The 23,537-nt window shown below is 51.4% G+C and overlaps 1 protein-coding gene across 1 annotated transcript in view; it reads right to left on the bottom strand.

The window, feature by feature from the left end:
- Window positions 1-23,537, bottom strand: part of LTBP3 (latent transforming growth factor beta binding protein 3) — a 97,180-nt gene that overhangs the window by 34,718 nt on the left and 38,925 nt on the right. The window contains exons 10-14 of the mRNA XM_085534679.1: window positions 23,139-23,261; window positions 16,308-16,427; window positions 11,042-11,164; window positions 6,702-6,818; window positions 3,103-3,231 (exon numbers count right to left, since the gene is read on the bottom strand). Of these exons, the coding sequence (XP_085390805.1) occupies window positions 3,103-3,231; window positions 6,702-6,818; window positions 11,042-11,164; window positions 16,308-16,427; window positions 23,139-23,261 (612 nt within the window). The remainder of the gene's footprint in view (window positions 1-3,102; window positions 3,232-6,701; window positions 6,819-11,041; window positions 11,165-16,307; window positions 16,428-23,138; window positions 23,262-23,537) is intronic.

The raw sequence follows: 23,537 nt of genomic DNA, 5'->3' as shown, positions 1-23,537 counted from the left end.
ATTAATTACATGACCCCCCCATTAACTATATGTAATGACCCCCCCCATAAATAATAAACAACCCCCCCATAGACAATATGCAATGACCCCCCCATTAACAATAAGGGACCCCCCCCCCCATTACCTACAAGCAATGACCCCCCCCCATTAACTATAAGGGACCCCCCCCATTAACAATAAGCAATGACCCCCCCATTAACAATAAGGGACCCCCCCCCATTGACAATAAGGGACCCCCCCCATTAACTATATGCAATGACCCCCCCATTAACAATAAGCTTGCGGGGGGGGGGGGGGGGCACGGGCTGCAATGAGACCCCCCCATTAATTACATTAATTACATTGATTACATGACCCCCCCATTAACAATATGCAATGACCCCCCCATTAACAATATGACCCCCCCATTAACTATATGCCATGACCCCCCCATTAACAATAAGCTTGCAGGGGGAGGGGGGGGCACGGGCTGCAATAGAGACCCCCCCCATTAATTACATTAATAACATGACCCCCCCATTAACAATATGCAATGACCCCCCCATTAACTATAAGGGAACCCCCCCCCCATTAACAATAAGCTTGTGGGGGCGGGGGGGTCACGGGCTGGAATAGAGACCCCCCCCCCCCATTAACTATAAGGAATGACCCCCCTATAAATGATAAAGGACCCCCCCATTAATTACAAGCAATGACCCCCCCATTAACAATAAGGGACCCCCCCCATTAACAATATGCAATGACCCCCCCATTAACAATAAGGGACCCCCCCCATTAACAATATGCAATGACCCCCCCATTAACAATAAGGGACCCCCCCCCCATTAACAATATGCAATGACCCCCCCATTAACAATAAGGGACCCCCCCCATTAACAATATGCAATGACCCCCCCATTAACAATAAGGGACCCCCCCCCCATTAACAATATGCAATGACCCCCCCATTAACTATAAGGGACCCCCCCATTAACAATATGACCCCCCCATTAACAATAAGGGACCCCCACCCATTAATAACAAGCAATGACCCCCCCATTAACAATAAGGGACCCCCCCCCATTAACAATATGCAATGACCCCCCCATTAACAATAAGGGACCCCCCCCCATTAACAATATGCAATGACCCCCATTAACTATATGCAATGACCCCCCCATTAACAATAAGCTTGCGGGGGGGGGGGGGGGGCACGGGCTGGAATAGAGACCCCCCCCATTAATAATATGACCCCCCCATTAACAATATGCAATGACCCCCCCCCCCCATTAACTATAAGGAATGACCCCCCCCATTAACAATAAGGGACACCCCCATCCATTAACTAGAAGCAATGACCCCCCCATTAACAATAAGGGACCCCCCCCCATTAACAATATGCCATGACCCCCCCATTAACAAGATGCAATGACCCCCCCCATTAACAATAAGGGACACCCCCATCCATTAACTATATGCCATGACCCCCCCATTAACAATAAGGGACCCCCCCCCATTAACAATATGCCATGACCCCCCCATTAACAAGATGCAATGACCCCCCCCATTAACTATAAGGGACCCCCCCCCCCCATTAACTATATGCCATGACCCCCCCATGAACAATAAGGGACCCCCCCCATTAACAATATGCAATGACCCCCCCATTAACTATAAGGGACCCCCCCCCCCATTAACTATAAGGGACCCCCCCCCATTAATTACAAGCCCCCCCATCCCTCCCCTCCCCTTTAATTGCCCACCCCCCCTTAATTACCGCCCCCTTTAATTGCCCCCCCCCTTTAGTTGCCCCTCCATCCGTCCCTTCCCCCTTTAATTCCCCCCCCTTTAATCGCCCCCCTTTAATTACCCCCCCCTATAATTGCCCCCCCATTTAATTGCCCCTCCCCCCTTTAATTGCCCCCCCTTTAATTACCCCCCCTTTAATTTCCCCCCCCTTTAATTGCCCCCTCATCCCTCCCTTCCCCCTTTAATTGCCCCCCCCTTTAATTACCCCCCCCTTTAATTGCCCCCCCATTTAATTGCCCCTCCCTCATTTAATTGCCCCCCTTTAATTGCCCCCCCGTTAATTGCCCCCCCTTTAATTGCCCCCATCCCTCCCTTCCCCCTCTAATTACCCCCCCCTTTAATTGCCCCCCCATTTAATTACCCCCCCTTTAATTGCCCCCCCCATTTAATTACCCCCCCCATTTAATTGCCCCCCCTTTAATTGCCCCCCCTTTAATTACCCCCCCCTCATTTAATTGCCTCCCCCTTTAATTGCCCCACCTTTAATTGCCCCACCTTTAATTGCCCCACCTTTAATTACCCCCCCCTTTATTTGCCCCCCATCCCTCCCTTCCCCTTTTAATTGCCCCCACCTTTAATTGCCCCCCCGTTAATTGCCCCCCCCTTTAATTGCCCCCCCTTTAATTACCCCCCCCTTTAATTGCCCCCCTTTAATTACCCCCCCCTTTAATTGCCCCCCCTTTAATTACCCCCCCCTTTAATTGCCCCCCTTTAATTACCCCCCCCTTTAAATGCCCCCCCTTTCATTGCCCCCCCTTTAATTGCCCCCCCTTTAAATGCCCCCCCTTTAATTACCCACCCTTTAATTACCCACCCTTTAATTACCCCCCCTTTAATTGCCACCCCCTCTAATTACCCCCCCTCTAATTACCCCCCCCCTTAATTACCCCCCCTTTAATTACCCCCCCCTTTAGTTGCTCCCCCATCCCTCCCTTCCCCCTTTAATTGCCCCCCCCTTTAATTTACCCCACCTTTATTTGCCCCCCCTTTATTTGCCTCCCCATCCCTCCCTTCCCTCTTTAATCGCCCCCCCTTTAATTCCCCCCCCCTTTAATTACCCCCCATTTAATTGCCCCTCCCTCATTTAATTGCCCCCCCCTTTAATTGCCTCCCTCTTTAATTACCCCCCCTCTAATTACCCCCCCCTTTAATTGCCCCCCCTTTAATTGCCCCCCCCTTTAGTTGCCCCCCCATCCCTCCCCTCCCCTTTAATTGCCCACCCCCCCTCTAATTACCCCCCCTCATTTAATTGCCCCCCCCTTTATTTGCCCCCCCCCCGTTAATTGCCCCCCCCGTTACTAGCCCAGTACCCACGCGTGCAGTGCCTCCCATCGTGGCTGTGCTCGTGGCTGTTGGGGCAGACGCACACGAAGGAGCCGTCGGTGTTGGTGCAAGTGCCGGGGGGGGGGCACAGGGCGGGGTCTGTCGCACACTCGTCCACGTCTGCACATGGGGGGGGGGGGGCACAGTCTTGCAACATGGTGTCACGTGACATATCCCCCCATAACCCCATATCCCCCTATAACCCCATATCCCCCCATAACCCCATATCCCCCCTATAACCCCATATCCCCCTATAACCCCATATCCCCCTATAACCCCATATCCCCCCTATAACCCCATATCCCCCATATAACCCCATATCCCCCTATACCCCATAGCCCCCATATAACCCCATATCCCCCCCATACCCCCATATCCCCCATAACCCCATATCCCCCTATACCCCATAGCCCCCTATATCCCCCTATACCCCATATCCCCCTATAACCCCCCTATAACCCCCCATACCCCCATATCCCCCCATACCCCCACTCACCGTGGCAGCGGCCGTGCCGCACTGTGAATCCTGTGGGGCCCCATAACCAACCCTATAACCCCATATCCCCCTATAACCCCATATCCCCCTATAACCCCATATCCCCCCTATAAACCCATTACCCCATATCCCCCCTATAACCTCATATCCCCCTATAACCCCATAGCCCCCCTATAACACCATAGCCCCCTATAACCCCATATCCCCCCATAACCCCCCCATAACCCCATAACCCTGTATCCCTCCATAGCCCCCATATAACCCCAAGACCCCATAACCCCATAGCCCCCCATAACCCCATATCCCCCCTATAACCCCATAGCCCCCTATAACCCCACACCCCCCCTATAACCCCATAGCCCCCCTATAACCCCATAGCCCCCTATACCCCATAACCCCATATCCCCCCCATAACCCCATATCCCCCTATAACCCCATATCCCCCCTATAACCCCATATCCCCCCTATAACCCCATATCCCCCTATAACCCCATATCCCCCTATAACCCCATATCCCCCCTATAACCCCATATGCCCCCATAACCCCATAGCCCCCATATAACCCCATAGCCCCATAGCCCCCTATAACCCCATATCCCCCTATAACCCCATATCCCCCTATACCCCATATCCCCCTATAACCCCATATCCCCCTATACCCCATAGCCCCCTATAACCCCATATCCCCCTATAACCCCATAGCCCCCTATAACCCCATAGCCCCCTATAACCCCATATCCCCCTATAACCCCATAACCCCCCTATAACCCCATAACCCCATATCCCCCTATACCCCATATCCCCCTATACCCCATAGCCCCCCCATAACCCCATAGCCCCCTATAACCCATATCCCCCTATACCCCATATCCCCCTATAACCCCCCATAACCCCATATCCCCCTATAACCCCATATCCCCCTATATCCCCCTATAACCCCATATCCCCCTATATCCACCTATAACCCCATAGCCCCCTATACCCCATATCCCCCTATAACCCCCCTATAACCCCCCTATAACCCCCCTATATCCCCATATCCCCCTATAACCCCATATCCCCCTATACACCATAGCCCCCTATACCCCATAGCCCCCTATAACCTCATATCCCCCTATATCCCCCTATACCCCATAGCCCCCCATAACCCCATATCCCCCTACACCCCCATATCGCCCCTATAACCCCATATCCCCCCTATAACCCCATATCCCCCCATAACCCCATATCCCCCTATACCCCATATCCCCCCTATAACCCCATATCCCCCTATAACCCCATATCCCCCCTATAACCCCATATCCCCCTATAACCCCATATCCCCCTATAACCCCATATACCCCCTATAACCCCATATCCCCCTATAACCCCATATCCCCCCTATAACCCCATATCCCCCTATAACCCCATATCCCCCTATAACCCCATAGCCCCATATAACCCCATATCCCCCCTATAACCCCATAACCCCATATCCCCCTATACCCCCATAGCCCCCTATATCCCCATATCCCCCTATAACCCCCCTATACCCCATATCCCCCTATAACCCCCCTATAACCCCATATCCCCCTATAACCCCATATCCCCCTATAATCCCATATCCCCCCTATAACCCCATATCCCCCTATAACCCCATAACCCCCCTATAACCCCATATCCCCCTATAACCCCATATCCCCCCATAACCCCATATCCCCCTATAACCCCATATCCCCCTATAACCCCATATCCCCCTATAACCCCATAGCCCCCTATAACCCCATAGCCCCCCTATAACCCCATATCCCCCTATAACCCCATATCCCCCTATAACCCCATAGCCCCCCTATAACCCCATATCCCCCTATAACCCCATAGCCCCCTATACCCCATATCCCCCCATATCCCCCTATACCCCATAGCCCCCTATAACCCCATATCCCCCTATACCCCATATCCCCCCATATCCTCCTATACCCCATAGCCCCCTATACCCCATAGCCCCCTATATCCCCCCTATACCCCATAGCCCCCTATACCCCATATCCCCCTATATCCCCCTATACCCCATATCCCCCTATACCCCATAGCCCCCTATAACCCCATATCCCCCTATATCCCCCTATACCCCATATCCCCCTATATCCCCTATACCCCATACCCCCCTATATCCCCTATAACCCCATATCCCCCTATACCCCATAGCCCCCTATACCCCATATCCCCCTATAGCCCCATATCCCCCTATAGCCCCATATCCCCCCATATCCCCATAACCCCATATCCCCCCCATATCCCCCTATAACCCCCCTATACCCCATATCCCCCTATAACCCCCCATAACCCCATAGCCCCCTATAAGCCCCCATAACCCCATAGCCCCCTATAACCCCATAGCCCCGTATAACCCTATAGCCCCCTATACCCCATAGCCCCCCATATCCCCCTATAACCCCATAACCCCCTATAACCCCATAACCCCCTATAACCCCATATCCCCCTATAACCCCATATCCCCCTATAACCCCATATCCCCCTATAACCCCATATCCCCCTATAACCCCATATCCCCCTATAACCCCATATCCCCCCATAACCCCATATCCCCCTATAACCCCATATCCCCCTATAACCCCATATCCCCCTATAACCCCATATCCCCCTATAACCCCATATCCCCCTATAACCCCATATCCCCCTATAACCCCATATCCCCCTATAACCCCATAACCCCCTATAACCCCATATCCCCCCATAACCCCATATCCCCCTATAACCCCATAACCCCCTATAACCCCATATCCCCCTATAACCCCATATCCCCCCATAACCCCATATCCCCCTATAACCCCATATCCCCCTATAACCCCATATCCCCCTCTAACCCCATAGCCCCCTATAACCCCATAGCCCCCCATATCCCCCTGTCCCCCCACTCACCGTGGCAGCGGCCGTGCCGCACTGTGAATCCTGTGGGGTCCCATATCCCCCCTATAACCCCATATCCCCCCTATACCCCCATATCCCCCCTATAACCCCATATCCCCCTATAACCCCATAGCCCCGTATAACCCCATATCCCCCCATATCCCCCCATGCCCCCTATACTGACCGTGGCAGCGGCCGTGCCGCACTGTGAATCCTGTGGGGCAGCGGCATCGAAACGAACCCGGCGTGTTCACACAGTCACCCCCCGAGCAAAGGGCACCAAGGGCACATTCATCAATGTCTGCAGGGGAGACACATAGGGGACATCATAGGGACCCATAGGGAAACATTGGGACCCACAGAGACCCATAGAGACACATAGGGGAACATTGGGACCCATAGAGACACATTGGGACCCATATAGACCCATATAGACCCATAGGGACACATTGGGACCATAGGGACACATAGAGACCCATATAGACCCATAGGGACACATTGGGACCATAGGGACACATAGAGACCCATATAGACCCATAGGGACACATTGGGACCATAGGGACACATAGAGACCCATAGAGACCCATAGGGAAACATTGGGACCATAGGGACACATAGAGACCCATAGAGACCCATAGGGAAACACTGGGACCATAGGGACACACTGGGACCCATAGGGACACGCTGGAACCCATAGGGACACATTGGGACCATTGGGACCCATAGGGAAACATTGGGACCATAGGGACACATTGGGACCCATAGGGATCCATAGAGACACATAGGGGAACATTGGGACCCATAGGGACACATTGGGACCCATAGGGACACCTTGAGACCCATAGGGATCCATAGAGAGCCATAGGGACCCATAGAGACCCATAGGGAAATATTGGGACCATAGGGACACATTGGGACCCATAGGGACACAATGGGACCCATAGAGAGCCATAGAGACCCATAGGGAAACATTGGGACCATTGGGACCCATAGGAATCCATAGAGACCCATAGAGACCCATAGGGACACACTGAGACCCATAGAGACCCATAGGGATCCATAGGGACCCATAGGGACACATTGGGACCCATAGGGAAACATTGGGACCCATAGGGAAACATTGGGACCATAGGGAAACATTGGGACCCATAGGGAAACATTGGGACCCATAGGGACACATATAGACCCATAGGGACACATTGGGACCCATAGGGAAACATTGGGACCCATAGGGAAACATTGGGACCCATAGGGACCCATAGGGATCCATAGAGACCCATAGGGACACATTGGGACCCATATAGACCCATAGGGACACATTGGGACCATAGGGACACATTGGGACCATTGGGACCCATAGGGAAACATTGGGACCCATAGGGACACATTGGGACCCATAGGGATCCATAGGGAAACACTGGGACCCATAGGGAAACATTGGGACCATAGGGACACATTGGGACCATTGGGACCCATAGGGACACATTGGGACCATAGGGACCCATAGGGACACATTGGGACCCATAGGGAAACATTGGGACCCTTAGGGACACACTGGGACCCACAGAGACCAATAGGGACCCATAGGGACACCTTGAGACCCATAGGGATCCATAGAGACCCATAGGGACCCATAGGGACCCATAGGGAACCATTGGGACCATAGGGACACATTGGGACCCATAGGGACCCATAGGGACACACTGAGACCCATAGGGACCCATAGAGATCCACAGGGACACACTGGGACCCACAGAGACCATTAGGGACCCATAGGGACACCTTGAGACCCATAGGGACCCATAGAGACCCATAGGGAAATATTGGGATCATAGGGACACATTGGGACCCATAGGGACACCTTGAGACCCATAGGGACCCATAGAGACCCATAGGGACCCATAGAGACCCATAGGGAAATATTGGGACCATAGGGACACATTGGGACCCATAGGGACACAATGGGACCCACAGAGACCCATATAGACCCATAGGAACACATTGGGACCACAGGGACACATTGGGACACATAGGGAAACATAGGGACCCGTAGGGACACATAGAGAGCCATAGGGAAACATTGGGTCCCATAGGGACCCATAGGGACCCATAGGGACACACTGAGACCCATAGGGACCCATAGGGACACACTGAGACCCATAGAGACCCATAGGGACACACTGGGACCCATAGGGACACACTGGGACCCATAGGCACCCATAGGGACACACTGAGACCCACAGGGACACACTGGGACCCATAGAGACCCATAGGGAACCATTGGGACACACTGAGACCCATAGAGACCCATAGAGACCCATAGGGAAACATAGGGACCCATAGGGACACATTGGGACACATATAGACCCATAGGGACCCACTGGGAAACATTGGGACCATTGGGACACACTGGGACCCATAGGGATCCATAGGGACCCATAGGGACACACTGGGACCCATAGGGACCCATAGGGACACACTGAGACCCATAGGGACCCATAGGAACACACTGAGACCCATAGAGACCCATAGACACCCATAGGGACACACTGGGACCCATAGGGATCCATAGGGACCCATAGGGACACATTGGGACCATCGGGACCCATAGGGACCCATAGGGAAACATTGGGACCCATAGAGACCCATAGAGACCCATATAGAAACATAGGGACCCATAGGGACACACTGAGACCCATAGGGACCCATAGGGACACACTGAGACCCATAGGGACCCATAGGGACACATTGGGACCCATAGGGTCCCATAGAGAGCCATATAGACCCATAGAGACCCATAGGGAAACATAGGGACACACTGAGACCCATAGGGATCCATAGGGACCCATAGGGACACGCTGGGACTCATAGGGACACATTGGGACCATTGGGACCCATAGGGAAACATTGGGACCACTGGGACCCATAGAGACCCAGAGGGAAACATTGGGTCCATTGGGACCCATAGAGACCCATATAGAAACATAGGGACCCATAGGGACACACTGAGACCCATATGGACCCATAAACCAATAACTTCCCCCAGAGCCCCCCCATAACCTCCCCATAACCCCATAACCCCCCCCATAAGCCCCCATATACCCCATAACCCCATAAGCCCCCCATAGCCCCCCATAACCCCATAAGCCCATAGCCCCCCTATAACCCCATAGCGCCCCCATAGCCCCCCTACAACCCCATAACCCCATAGCCCCCCATAGCCCTTCTATAACCCCACAGCCCCCCTATAACCCCATAACCCCATAGCCCCCCTAAAACCCATAACCCCCCTATAACCCAATAACCCCATAATCAACCTCATAACCCCATAACCCCCCTATAGCCCCATAACCCCATAGCCCCCTATAACCCCATAACCCCATAACCCACCCCATAACCCCATAGCCCCCTATAACCCCATAACCAACCCCATAACCCCATAACCCCATAGCCCCCCTATAGCCCCATAACCCCATAGCCCCCCTATAACCCCATAACCCCATAACCCTCCTATAACCCCATAACCCCATAGCCCCCCTATAACCCCATAACCTTATAGCCCCCTATAACCCCATAACCCCATAACCCCCCTATAACCTCATAACCAACCTCACAACCCCATAACCCCATAGCCCCCCTATAACCCCATAGCCCCTTATAACCCCATAACCCCATAACCCCCCTATAACCTCATAACCAACCCCACAACACCATAACCCCTTCGCCCCCCTATAACCCCATAACCCCCTATAACCCCATAACCCCCTATAACCCCATAACCCCATAGCTCCCCTATAACCCCATAACCCCATAACCCCATAGCCCCATAGCCCCCCTATAACCCCATAACCCCATAACCCCATAGCCCCCCTATAACCTCATAACCCCATAACCCCATAGCCCCCCTATAACCCCATAACCAACCCCACAAACCCATAACCCCATAGCCCCCTATAACCCCAAAACCCCATTACCCCATAACCCCATAACCCCATAGCCCCCCTATAACCCCATAACCAACCCCATAACCCCATAACCAACCCCATAACCCCATATCCCCCCTATAACCCCATAACCCCCTATAACCCCATAGCCCCCTATAACCCCATATCCCCCCCATAACCCCATAGCCCCCTATAACCCCATAACCCCATAACCCCATAGCCCCCTATAACCCCATAACCCCATAACCCCATATCCCCCTATAACCCCATATCCCCCCTATAACCCCATAGCCCCCCATACCCCCATAGCCCCCCATAACCCCATATCCCCCTATAACCCCATAACCCCCTATAACCCCATAGCCCCCATATAACCCCATAACCCCCCTATAGCCCCATAGACCTTGTATAACCCCATATCCCCCTATAACCCCATAGCCCCCCATACCCCCATAGCCCCCTATAACCCCATATCCCCCTATAACCCCATAGCCCCCCATAACCCCATATCCCCCCCATAACCCCATAGCCCCCTATAACCCCATATCCCCCCCATACCCCCATATCCCCCTATACCCACCTTCGCAGCGGGGGGGCTGGCTGAGGTGCCTGGTTCCGGGGGGGCACTGGCAGCTGTAGGATCCGGCCGTGTTGACACACAGCCCCAAAGAGCACGGAGACCCCTCCTCACATTCATTGATGTCTATGGGGGGGACATGGGGGGCAATTAGTGCGGGTGGGGGGCAATTAGTGGGGATGGGGGGTAATTAGTGGGGATGGGGGGCAGATATTGGGGTTGGGGAGGCAATTAATGGGATTGGGGGGGCAGATATTGGGGTTGGGGGGGCAATTAGTGGGGCTGGGGGGTAATTAATGGTGATGGGGTGCAATTAGTGGGGATGGGGGGCAGATATTGGGGTTGGGGGGTAATTAGTGGGGATGGGGGGGCAGATATTGGGTTTGGAGGGGTAAGTAGTGGGGTTGGGGGGTAATTAGGGGGGCTGGGGGGCAGATATTGGGGTTGGGGGGGCAGATATTGGGGTTGGGTGGTAATTAGTGGGGCTGGGGGGGCAGATATTGGGGTTGGGGGGGTAATTAGTGGGACTGGGGGGCAATTAGTGGGGTTGGGGGGGCAGATATTGGGGTTGGGGGGGCAATTAGTGGGGTTGGGGGGGCAGATATTGGGGTTGGGGGTTCCATGGGGGTCCATGGGGTTTCTATGGGGATCAATAGGGCTCTATGGGGGTCCATAGGGGTCCATAGGGGTCTATGGGGTCTATGGGGGTCCATAGGGGTCTATGGGTTTCTATGGGGCTCTATGGGGGTCCATAGGTCTCTATGGGGTCTATGGGGTCTATGGGTTTCTATAGGGTCCATAGGGCTCTATGGGTGTCTATGGGGCTCTATGGGGGTCCATAGGGCTCTATGGGGTCTATGGGGTCTATGGGTTTCTATGGGGTCCATAGGGCTCAATGGGTGTCTATGGGGCTCTATGGGGGTCCATGGGTTTTCTATGGGGATCTATGGGGCTCTATGGGGCTTTATGAGGGTCCATGGGGGTCTATGAGGGTCCATAGGGGTCCATAGGGCTCTATGGGGGTCTATGGGGTCCATAGGGGTCTATGGGGCTCTATGGGGCTCTATTGGGATCTACAAGGATCTATGGGTCTCTATGGGGCTCTATGGGGCTCTATTGGGATGTATAAGGATCTATGGGTCTCTATGGGGCTCTATGGGGCTCAGTTGGGATCTCTAAGGATCTATGGGGCTCTATGGGGGTTCATAGGGCTCTATGGGGTCTATGGGGTCCATAGGAGTCCACAGGGGTCTATGGGGGTCCCTGGGGGTCTATGGGGCTCTATGGGGATCTATAAGGGTCTATGGGGCTCTATTGGGATCTATTGGGATCTCTAAGGATCTATGGGTCTCTATGAGTCTCTATGGGGCTCTATTGGGATCTATAAGGGTCTATGGGGCTCTATGGGGCTCAATTGGGATCTATAAGGGTCTATGGGTCTCTATGGGTCTCTATAGGGCTCTATGGGGTCTATGGGGTCCATAGGGGTCTATGAGGGTTCATAGGGGGTCTATGAGGGTCCATGGGTCTCTATGGGGCTCTATGGGGATCTATAAGGGTCTATGGGGCTCTATGGGTCTCTATGGGGCTCTATTGGGATCTCTAAGGCTCTATGGGTCTCTATGGGTCTCTATGGGTCGCTATGGGTTGCTATGGGACGCAGTGGGTCACTGTGGGTCTATGGGGCTCTATGGGGGTTCATAGGGCTCTATGGGTATCTATTGGGATCTCTAAGGATCTATGGGTCTCTATGGGTCTCTATAGGGCTCTATGGGGTCTCTATGGGTCTCTATGGGTCTCTATGGGGTCTATGGGTCTCTATGGGGTCCATGGGGCTCTATGGGGCTCTATTGGGATGTATAAGGATCTATGGGGCTCTATGGGGGTTCATGGGGCTCTATTGGGCTCTATTGGGATCTATAAGGGTCTATGGGGCTCTATGGGGGTCCATTGGGTTCTCTATGGGTCTCTATGGGTCTCTATGGGTCTCTATGGGTCTCTATGGGTCGCTATGGGTCTCTATGGGTCTCTATGTGTCTCTATGGGTCTCTATGTGTCTCTATGGGTCTCTATGGGTCTCTATGTGTCTCTATGGGTCTCTATGGGTCTCTATAGGTCTCTATAGGGCTCTATGGGTCTCTATAGGTCTCTATGGGTCTCTATGGGGTCTCTATGGGGCTCTATGGGGTCTCTATGGGGTCTATGGGGGTCCATAGGGCTCTATGGAGGTCCATGGGTGTCTATGGGGTCCCTGGGGGTCTATGGGGCTCTATGGGGTCCATAGGGGTCTATGGGTGTCTATGGGGCTCTATGGGGGCCCATGGGGGTCTATAGGGCTCTATGGGGGTCCACAGGGGTCTATAGGGCTCTATGGGGGTCCATAGGGGTCTATGGTGCTCTATGGGGGTCCATAGGGGTCTATGGGGCTCTATTGGGGTCCATGGGTTTTCTATGGGCCTCTATGGGGCTCTATGGAGGTTGATGGGTCTTTATAGGGGTTCATATGGCTCTATGGGTCTCTGTGGGTCTCTGTGGGTCTCTATGGGTCTCTATAGGGCTCTATGGGTCTCTATGGGTCTCTATAGGGCTCTATGGGTCTCTATGGGTCTCTATAGGGCTCTATGGGTCTCTATGGGTCTCTATGGGTCTCTATAGGTCTCTATGGGTCTCTATGAGGTCTCTATGGGTCTCTATGGGTCTCTATAGGGCTCTATGGGTCTCTATGGGTCTCTATGGGGTCTCTATGGGTCTTTATGGGTCTCTATGAGGTTCTCTATGGGTCTCTATGGGTCTCTATGGGGTCTCTATGAGGTCTCTATGGGTCTCTATAGGACTCTATGGGTCTCTATGGGTCTCTATAGGGCTCTATGGGTCTCTATGGGGTCTCTATGGGGCTCTATGGGGTCTCTATGGGGTCTATGGGGGTCCATAGGCCTCTATGGAGGTCCATGGGTGTCTATGGGGTCCCTGGGGGTCTATGGGGCTCTATGGGGTCCATAGGGGTCTATGGGTGTCTATGGGGCTCTATGGGGGCCCATGGGGGTCTATAGGGCTCTATGGGGGTCCACAGGGGTCTATAGGGCTCTATGGGGGTCCATAGGGGTCTATGGGGCTCTATGGGGGTCCATGGGTTTTCTATGGGCCTCTATGGGGCTCTATGGAGGTTGATGGGTCTTTATAGGGGTTCATATGGCTCTATGGGTCTCTGTGGGTCTCTATGGGTCTCTATGGGTCTCTATAGGGCTCTATGGGTCTCTATGAGGTCTCTATGGGTCTCTATGGGTCTCTATAGGTCTCTATGGGGTCTCTATGGGGTCTATGGGTCTCTATGTGGCTCTATGGGTCTCTATAGGGCTCTATGGGTCTCTATGGGTCTCTATGGCTCTCTATGCGTCTCTATAGGTCTCTATAGGTCTCTATGGGGTCTCTATGGGTCTCTATGGTTCTCTATGGTTCTCTATGGGTCTCTATAGGTCTCTATGAGGTCTCTATGGGTCTCTATGGGTCTCTACAGGGCTCTATGGGTCTCTATAGTGCTCTATGGGGTCTATGGGTCTCTATAGGGCTCTATGGGCTCTATGGGGTCTCTATGGGTCTCTATGGGTCTCTATGGTTCTCTATGGTTCTCTATGGGTCTCTATGGGTCTCTATGAGGTCTCTATGGGTCTCTATGGGTCTCTATAGGGCTCTATGGGGTCTATGGGTCTCTATAGGGCTCTATGGGCTCTATGGGTCTCTATTGGGATCTCTAAGGATCTATGGGTCTCTATGGGTCTCTATGGGTCTCTATGGGTCTCTATAGGGCTCTATGGGGTCTCTATGGGTCTCTATGGGTCTCTATAGGGCTCTATGGGTCTCTATAGGGCTCTATGGGTCTCTATGGGGTCTCTATGGGTCTCTATAGGGCTCTATGGGTCTCTATGGGTCTCTATGGGGTCTCTATGGGGTCCATAGGGCTCTGTGGGTTTCTATGGGGCTCTATAGGGGCCCATGGGGGTCTATGTGGCTCTATGGGTCTCTATGGGGTCTATGGGTCTCTATAGGGCTCTATGGGGTTCCATGGGGATCTCTATGGGGTCTCTATGGGTCTCTATAGGGCTCTATGGGTCTCTATGGGTCTCTATAGGGCTCTATGGGTCTCTATGGGTCTCTATAGGGCTCTATGGGTCTCTATGGGTCTCTATGGGTCTCTATAGGTCTCTATGGGTCTCTATGAGGTCTCTATGGGTCTCTATGGGTCTCTATAGGGCTCTATGGGTCTCTATGGGTCTCTATGGGGTCTCTATGGGTCTTTATGGGTCTCTATGAGGTTCTCTATGGGTCTCTATGGGTCTCTATGGGTCTCTATGGGGTCTCTATGAGGTCTCTATGGGTCTCTATAGGACTCTATGGGTCTCTATGGGTCTCTATAGGGCTCTATGGGGTCTCTATGGGGTCTCTATGGGGTCTCTATTGGGATCTCTAAGGATCTATGGGTCTCTATGGGTCTCTATAGGGCTCTATGGGTCTCTATGGGTCTCTATAGGGCTCTTTGGGGTCTCTGTGGGTCTCTATAGGGCTCTATGGGGTCTATGGGGTCTCTATGGGTCTCTATGGGGTCTCTATAGGTCTCTATGGGTCTCTATGGGTCTCTATGGGTCTCTATGGGTCTCTATAGGGCTCTATGGGTCTCTATGGGTCTCTATGGGGTCTCTATGGGGTCTATGGGGTCTCTATGGGTCTCTATGGGGGTTGATGGGTCTTTATGGGGGATCATAGGGCTCTATGGGTCTCTATGGGTCTCTATGGGGTCTATGGGCTCTATGGGTCTCTATGGGTCTCTATAGGGCTCTACGGGTCTCTATGGGTCTCTATAGGGCTCTATAGGGCTCTATGGGGTCTCTATGGGTCTCTATGGGTCTCTATGGTTCTCTATGGGTCTCTATAGGTCTCTATGGGTCTCTATGGGGTCTCTATGGGTCTCTATAGGGCTCTATGGGGTCTCTATGGGGTCTATGGGTCTCTATGGGTCTCTATAGGGCTCTATAGGGCTCTATGGGTCTCTATGGGTCTCTATGGGTTCTCTATGGGTCTCTATGGGGTCTATGGGTCTCTATGGGTCTCTATAGGGCTCTATAGGGCTCTATGGGTCTCTATGGGGTCTCTATGGGGTCTCTATGGGTCTCTATAGGTCTCTATGTGTCTCTATGGGTCTCTATGTGTCTCTATGTGTCTCTATGGGTCTCTATGAGTCTCTATGGGTCTCTATGGGTCTCTATGGGTCCCTTACCATGGCAGGCCCCATTGATGCCGCGGTATCCAGGTGGGCAGGGGGCGCAGCTGAAGCCCCCCACGGTGTTGAGGCAGCGGGAGGACGGACAGGAACTGGAGTCGGAGCATTCGTCGATGTCTGTGGGGCACAAGTTATGGGGTCAGTGCGGGGTTATGGGGTTATTATGGGGTTATGGGGTCACTATAGGGTCTTTATGGGGTCACTATAGGGTCTTTATGGGGTCACTATAGGGTCTTTATGGGGTTATGGGGTCACTATAGGGTCTTTATGGGGTCACTATAGGGTCTTTATGGGGTTATGGGGTCACTATAGGGTCTTTATGGGGTCACTATAGGGTCTTTATGGGGTTATGGGGTCACTATAGGGTCTTTATGGGGTCACTATAGGGTCTTTATGGGCTTCTGGGGTCACTATAGGGTCTTTATGGGCTTCTGGGGTCACTATAGGGTCTTTATGGGGTCTCTATAGGGTCTTTATGGGCTTATGGGGTCACTATAGGGTCTTTATGGGGTCACTATAGGGTCTTTATGGGGTTATGGGGTCACTATAGGGTCTTTATGGGGTCACTATAGGGTCTTTATGGGGCTATGGGGTCACTATAGGGTCTTTATGGGGTCACTATAGGGTCTTTATGGGGTTATGGGGTCACTATAGGGTCTTTATGGGGTCACTATAGGGTCTTTATGGGGTTATGGGGTCACTATAGGGTCTTTATGGGGTCACTATAGGGTCTTTATGGGGTTATGGGGTCACTATAGGGTCTTTATGGGGTCACTATAGGGTCTTTATGGGGTTATGGGGTCACTATAGGGTCTTTATGGGGTCACTATAGGGTCTTTATGGGGTTATGGGGTCACTATAGGGTCTTTATGGGGTCACTATAGGGTCTTTATGGGCTTATGGGGTCACTATAGGGTCTTTATGGGGTTATGGGGTCACTATAGGGTCTTTATGGGGTTATGGGGTCACTATAGGGTCTTTATGGGGTTATGGGGTCACTATAGGGTCTTTATGGGGTTATGGGGTCACTATAGGGTCTTTATGGGGTTATGGGGTCACTATAGGGTCTTTATGGGGTCACTTTAGGGTCTTTATGGGGTTATGGGGTCACTATAGGGTCTTTATGGGGTCACTATAGGGTCTTTATGGGGTCACTATAGGGTCTTTATGGGGTTATGGGGTCACTATAGGGTCTTTATGGGGTCACTATAGGGTCTTTATGGGGTTATGGGGTCACTATAGGGTCTTTATGGGGTCACTATAGGGTCTTTATGGGGTTATGGGGTCACTATAGGGTCTTTATGGGGTTATGGGGTCACTATAGGGTCTTTATGGGGTTATGGGGTCACTATAGGGTCTTTATGGGGTCACTATAGGGTCTTTATGGGGTTATGGGGTCACTATAGGGTCTTTATGGGGTCACTATAGGGTCTTTATGGGGTTATGGGGTCACTATAGGGTCTTTATGGGGTCACTATAGGGTCTTTATGGGCTTATGGGGTCACTATAGGGTCTTTATGGGGTCACTATAGGGTCTTTATGGGGTTATGGGGTCACTATAGGGTCTTTATGGGGTCACTATAGGGTCTTTATGGGCTTATGGGGTCACTATAGGGTCTTTATGGGGTCACTATAGGGTCTTTATGGGGTTATGGGGTCACTATAGGGTCTTTATGGGGTCACTATAGGGTCTTTATGGGCTTATGGGGTCACTATAGGGTCTTTATGGGGTCACTATAGGGTCTTTATGGGGTTATGGGGTCACTATAGGGTCTTTATGGGGTCACTATAGGGTCTTTATGGGGTTATGGGGTCACTATAGGGTCTTTATGGGGTCACTATAGGGTCTTTATGGGCTTATGGGGTCACTATAGGGTCTTTATGGGGTCACTATAGGGTCTTTATGGGGTCACTATAGGGTCTTTATGGGCTTATGGGGTCACTATAGGGTCTTTATGGGGTCACTATAGGGTCTTTATGGGGTTATGGGGTCACTATAGGGTCTTTATGGGGTCACTATAGGGTCTTTATGGGGTTATGGGGTCACTATAGGGTCTTTATGGGGTCACTATAGGGTCTTTATGGGCTTATGGGGTCACTATAGGGTCTTTATGGGGTCACTATAGGGTCTTTATGGGCTTATGGGGTCACTATAGGGTCTTTATGGGGTCACTATAGGGTCTTTATGGGCTTATGGGGTCACTATAGGGTCTTTATGGGGTTATGGGGTCACTATAGGGTCTTTATGGGGTCACCATAGGGTCTTTATGGGGTTATGGGGTCACTATAGGGTCTTTATGGGGTTATGGGGTCAATATAGGGTCTTTATGGGGTCACTATAGGGTCTTTATGGGGTCACTATAGGGTCTTTATGGGGTCACTATAGGGTCTTTATGGGGTTATGGGGTCACTATAGGGTCTTTATGGGGTCACTATAGGGTCTTTATGGGGTTATGGGGTCACTATAGGGTCTTTATGGGGTCACTATAGGGTCTTTATGGGGTTATGGGGTCACTATAGGGTCTTTATGGGGTCACTATAGGGTCTTTATGGGGTTATGGGGTCACTATAGGGTCTTTATGGGGTCACTATAGGGTCTTTATGGGCTTATGGGGTCACTATAGGGTCTTTATGGGGTCACTATAGGGTCTTTATGGGGTCACTATAGGGTCTTTATGGGCTTATGGGGTCACTATAGGGTCTTTATGGGGTCACTATAGGGTCTTTATGGGGTTATGGGGTCACTATAGGGTCTTTATGGGGTCACTATAGGGTCTTTATGGGGTTATGGGGTCACTATAGGGTCTTTATGGGGTCACTATAGGGTCTTTATGGGCTTATGGGGTCACTATAGGGTCTTTATGGGGTCACTATAGGGTCTTTATGGGCTTATGGGGTCACTATAGGGTCTTTATGGGGTCACTATAGGGTCTTTATGGGCTTATGGGGTCACTATAGGGTCTTTATGGGGTTATGGGGTCACTATAGGGTCTTTATGGGGTCACTATAGGGTCTTTATGGGGTTATGGGGTCACTATAGGGTCTTTATGGGGTTATGGGGTCACTATAGGGTCTTTATGGGGTCACTATAGGGTCTTTATGGGCTTATGGGGTCACTATAGGGTCTTTATGGGGTTATGGGGTCACTATAGGGTCTTTATGGGGTCACTATAGGGTCTTTATGGGGTTATGGGGTCACTATAGGGTCTTTATGGGGTCACTATAGGGTCTTTATGGGGTTATGGGGTCACTATAGGGTCTTTATGGGGTTATGGGGTCACTATAGGGTCTTTATGGGGTCACTATAGGGTCTTTATGGGCTTATGGGGTCACTATAGGGTCTTTATGGGGTTATGGGGTCACTATAGGGTCTTTATGGGGTCACTATAGGGTCTTTATGGGGTTATGGGGTCACTATAGGGTCTTTATGGGGTTATGGGGTCACTATAGGGTCTTTATGGGGTCACTATAGGGTCTTTATGGGCTTATGGGGTCACTATAGGGTCTTTATGGGGTTATGGGGTCACTATAGGGTCTTTATGGGGTCACTATAGGGTCTTTATGGGGTTATGGGGTCACTATAGGGTCTTTATGGGGTTATGGGGTCACTATAGGGTCTTTATGGGGTCACTATAGGGTCTTTATGGGGTTATGGGGTCACTATAGGGTCTTTATGGGGTTATGGGGTCACTATAGGGTCTTTATGGGGTCACTATAGGGTCTTTATGGGCTTATGGGGTCACTATAGGGTCTTTATGGGGTTATGGGGTCACTATAGGGTCTTTATGGGGTTATGGGGTCACTATAGGGTCTTTATGGGGTCACTATAGGGTCTTTATGGGGTTATGGGGTCACTATGGGGTCTTTATGGGGTCACTATAGGGTCTTTATGGGGTTATGGGGTCACTATAGGGTCTTTATGGGGTCACTATAGGGTCTTTATGGGGTTATGGGGTCACTATAGGGTCTTTATGGGGTCACTATAGGGTCTTTATGGGGTCACTATAGGGTCTTTATGGGGTTATGGGGTCACTATAGGGTCTTTATGGGGTCACTATAGGGTCTTTATGGGGTTATGGGGTCACTATAGGGTCTTTATGGGGTCACTATAGGGTCTTTATGGGCTTATGGGGTCACTATAGGGTCTTTATGGGGTCACTATAGGGTCTTTATGGGGTTATGGGGTCACTATAGGGTCTTTATGGGGTCACTATAGGGTCTTTATGGGGTTATGGGGTCACTATAGGGTCTTTATGGGGTCACTATAGGGTCTTTATGGGGTTATGGGGTCAGTATGGGGTTATGGGGTTATAGGGTCATTATAGGGGGGTTATGGGGTTATGGGGTTATGGGGTCAGTGTGGGGTTATGGGGTTATTATAGTGTTATGGGGTTATTATGGGGTTATGGGGTTATGGGGTTATTATGGGGTTATGGGGTGCTATGGGGTTATGGGGTTATGGGGTGCTATGGGGTTATTATGGGGTTATTATGGGGTTATGGGGTTATTATGGGGTTATTATGGGGTTATGGGGTTATGGGGTTATGGGGTTATGGGGTGCTATGGGGTTATGGGGTCAGTGTGGGGTTATGGGGTTATTATGGGGTTATGGGGTTATGGGGTTATGGGGTTATGGGGTTATTATGGGGTTATGGGGTTATGGGGTTATTATGGGGTTATTATGGGGTTATTATAGGGTTATGGGGTTATTATAGGGTTATGGGGTTATTATGGGGTTATGGGGTTATGGGGTTATAGGGTTATTATAGGGTTATGGGGTTATGGGGTTATTATAGGGTTATGGGGTCAGTGTGGGGTTATAGGGTCAGTGTGGGGTTATGGGGTTATGGGGTTATGGGGTTATGGGGTCAGTGTGGGGTTATGGGGTTATGGGGTCAGTGTGGGGTTATGGGGTTATGGGGTTATAGGGGGCTATGGGGTTATTATGGGGTTATGGGGTTATTATGGGGTTATGGGGTTATGGGGTTATGGGGTTATGGGGTGCTATGGGGTTATGGGGTTATGGGGTGCTATGGGGTTATGGGGTTATGAGGTGCTATGGGGTTATGGCGTTATTATGGGGTTATGGGGTTATTATAGGGCTATGGGGTTATGGGGTTATTATGGGGTTATGGGGTTATGGGGTTAGTGTGGGGTTATGGGGTTATGGGGTCACTATAGGGTCTTTATGGGCTTATGGGGTCACTATATGGTCTTTATGGGGTTATGGGGTTATGGGGTTATTATGGGTTTATGGGGTTATGGGGTTATGGGGTTATTATGGGGTCAGTGTGGGGTTATGGGGTTATGGGGTTATTATGGGGTTATGGGGTCAGTGTGGGGCTATGGGGTTATTATGGGGTTATGGGGTCAGTGTGGGGTTATGGGGTGCTATGGGGTTATGGGGTTATTATGGGGTTATGGGGTTATTATGGGGTTATGGGGTTATGGGGTTATGGGGTGCTATGGGGTTATGGGGTTATGGGGTCAGTGTGGGGTTATGGGGTGCTATGGGGTTATGGGGTGCTATGGGGTTATGGGGTTATGGGGTGCTATGGGGTTATGGGGTTATGGGGTGCTATGGGGTTATGGGGTTATGGGGTTATTATAGGGTTATGGGGTTATTATGGGGTTATGGGGTTATTATAGGGTTATGGGGTTATGGGGTTATTATAGGGTTATGGGGTGCTATGGGGTTATGGGGTTATGGGGTTATAGGGTCAGTGTGGGGTTATGGGGTGGTATGGGGTAATGGGGTTATGGGGTGCTATGGGGTTATGGGGTTATTATGGGGTTATGGGGTTATTATGGGGTCAGTGTGGGGTTATGGGGTGCTATGGGGTTATTATGGGGTTATGGGGTTATGGGGTTATGGGGTTATTATGGGGTTATGGGGTTATGGGGTTATAGGGTTATTATAGGGTTATGGGGTTATGGGGTTATTATAGGGTTATGGGGTCAGTGTTGGGTTATAGGGTCAGTGTGGGGTTATGGGGTTATGGGGTCAGTGTGGGGTTATGGGGTTATGGGGTCAGTGTGGGGTTATGGGGTTATAAGGTCAGTGTGGGGCTATGGGGTGGTATGGGGTTATGGGGTCAGTGTGGGGCTATGGGGTGGTATGGGGTTATAGGGTCAGTGTGGGGTTATGGGGTTATTATAGGGTTATGGGGGAGTTAGGGGGTTATAGGGTGGTATGGGGTTATGGGGTTATAGAGGCGTATTGGGTTCATGGGGTTATGGGGTCGCTATGGGTCTCTATGGGTCTCTGTGGGTCTCTACGTGTCTCTATGGGTCCCTATGTGTCGCTATGGGTCTCTATGTGTCTCTATGTGTCTCTATGGGTCTCTATGTGTCTCTATGGGTCTCTATGGGTCGCAGTGTGTCGCTATGTGTCTCTATGTGTCTCTATGGGTCACTATGGGTCGCTATGGGTCTCTATGGGTCGCTATGTGTCTCTATGGGTCGCTATGGGTCGCTATGGGTCACTATGGGTCGCTATGTGTCTCTATGGGTCGCAGTGGGTCGCTATGTGTCTCTATGTGTCTCTATGGGTCGCAGTGGGTTGCTATGGGTCGCTATGGGTCGCAGTGTGTCTCTATGGGTCGCTATGGGTCGCTATGGGTCTCTATGGGTCTCTATGTGTCTCTATGTGTCTCTATGTGTCTCTATGTGTCTCTATGGGTCTCTATGTGTCTCTATGGGTCTCTATGTGTCTCTATGTGTCTCTATGGGTCTCTATGTGTCTCTATGTGTCTCTATGTGTCTCTATGGGTCGCTATGGGTCGCAGTGGGTCTCTATGTGTCTCTATGTGTCTCTATGTGTCTCACCCTCGCACAGCCGCGTCCCCTTCCTCTGGAATCCCGTCCTACATTCACAGCTGAAATGTCCCGGGATGTTGGTGCAGCTGCCGCCGTCCCCACAAACGTCGGCACGGGAACATTCGTCGATGTCTGCCCCATAGATACAATAATACCCCATAGATAAACCCCATAGATACAGCCCCATAGAGACAATAATACCCCATAACCAGCCCCATAGAGACAATAATACCCCATAGATATACAGCAAAACCCCATAACCAGCCCCATAGATACAGCAAAACCCCATAAACAGCCCCATAGATACACAAAAACCCCATAGATACAGCCCCATAGATACAGCCCCATAGATACAGCCCCATAGAGACACAAAAACCCCATAGATACAGCCCCATAGATACACCCCAT

The sequence above is a fragment of the Coturnix japonica genome, unplaced genomic scaffold (assembly GCF_054131305.1).
Source record: "Coturnix japonica strain WE unplaced genomic scaffold, WE-NBRP24 Scf096, whole genome shotgun sequence".
NCBI classification, from domain to species: Eukaryota; Metazoa; Chordata; class Aves; order Galliformes; family Phasianidae; genus Coturnix; species Coturnix japonica.
Note: the sequence above shows the minus strand (reverse complement) of the source record. Positions and strands in the feature narration are given on the sequence as shown.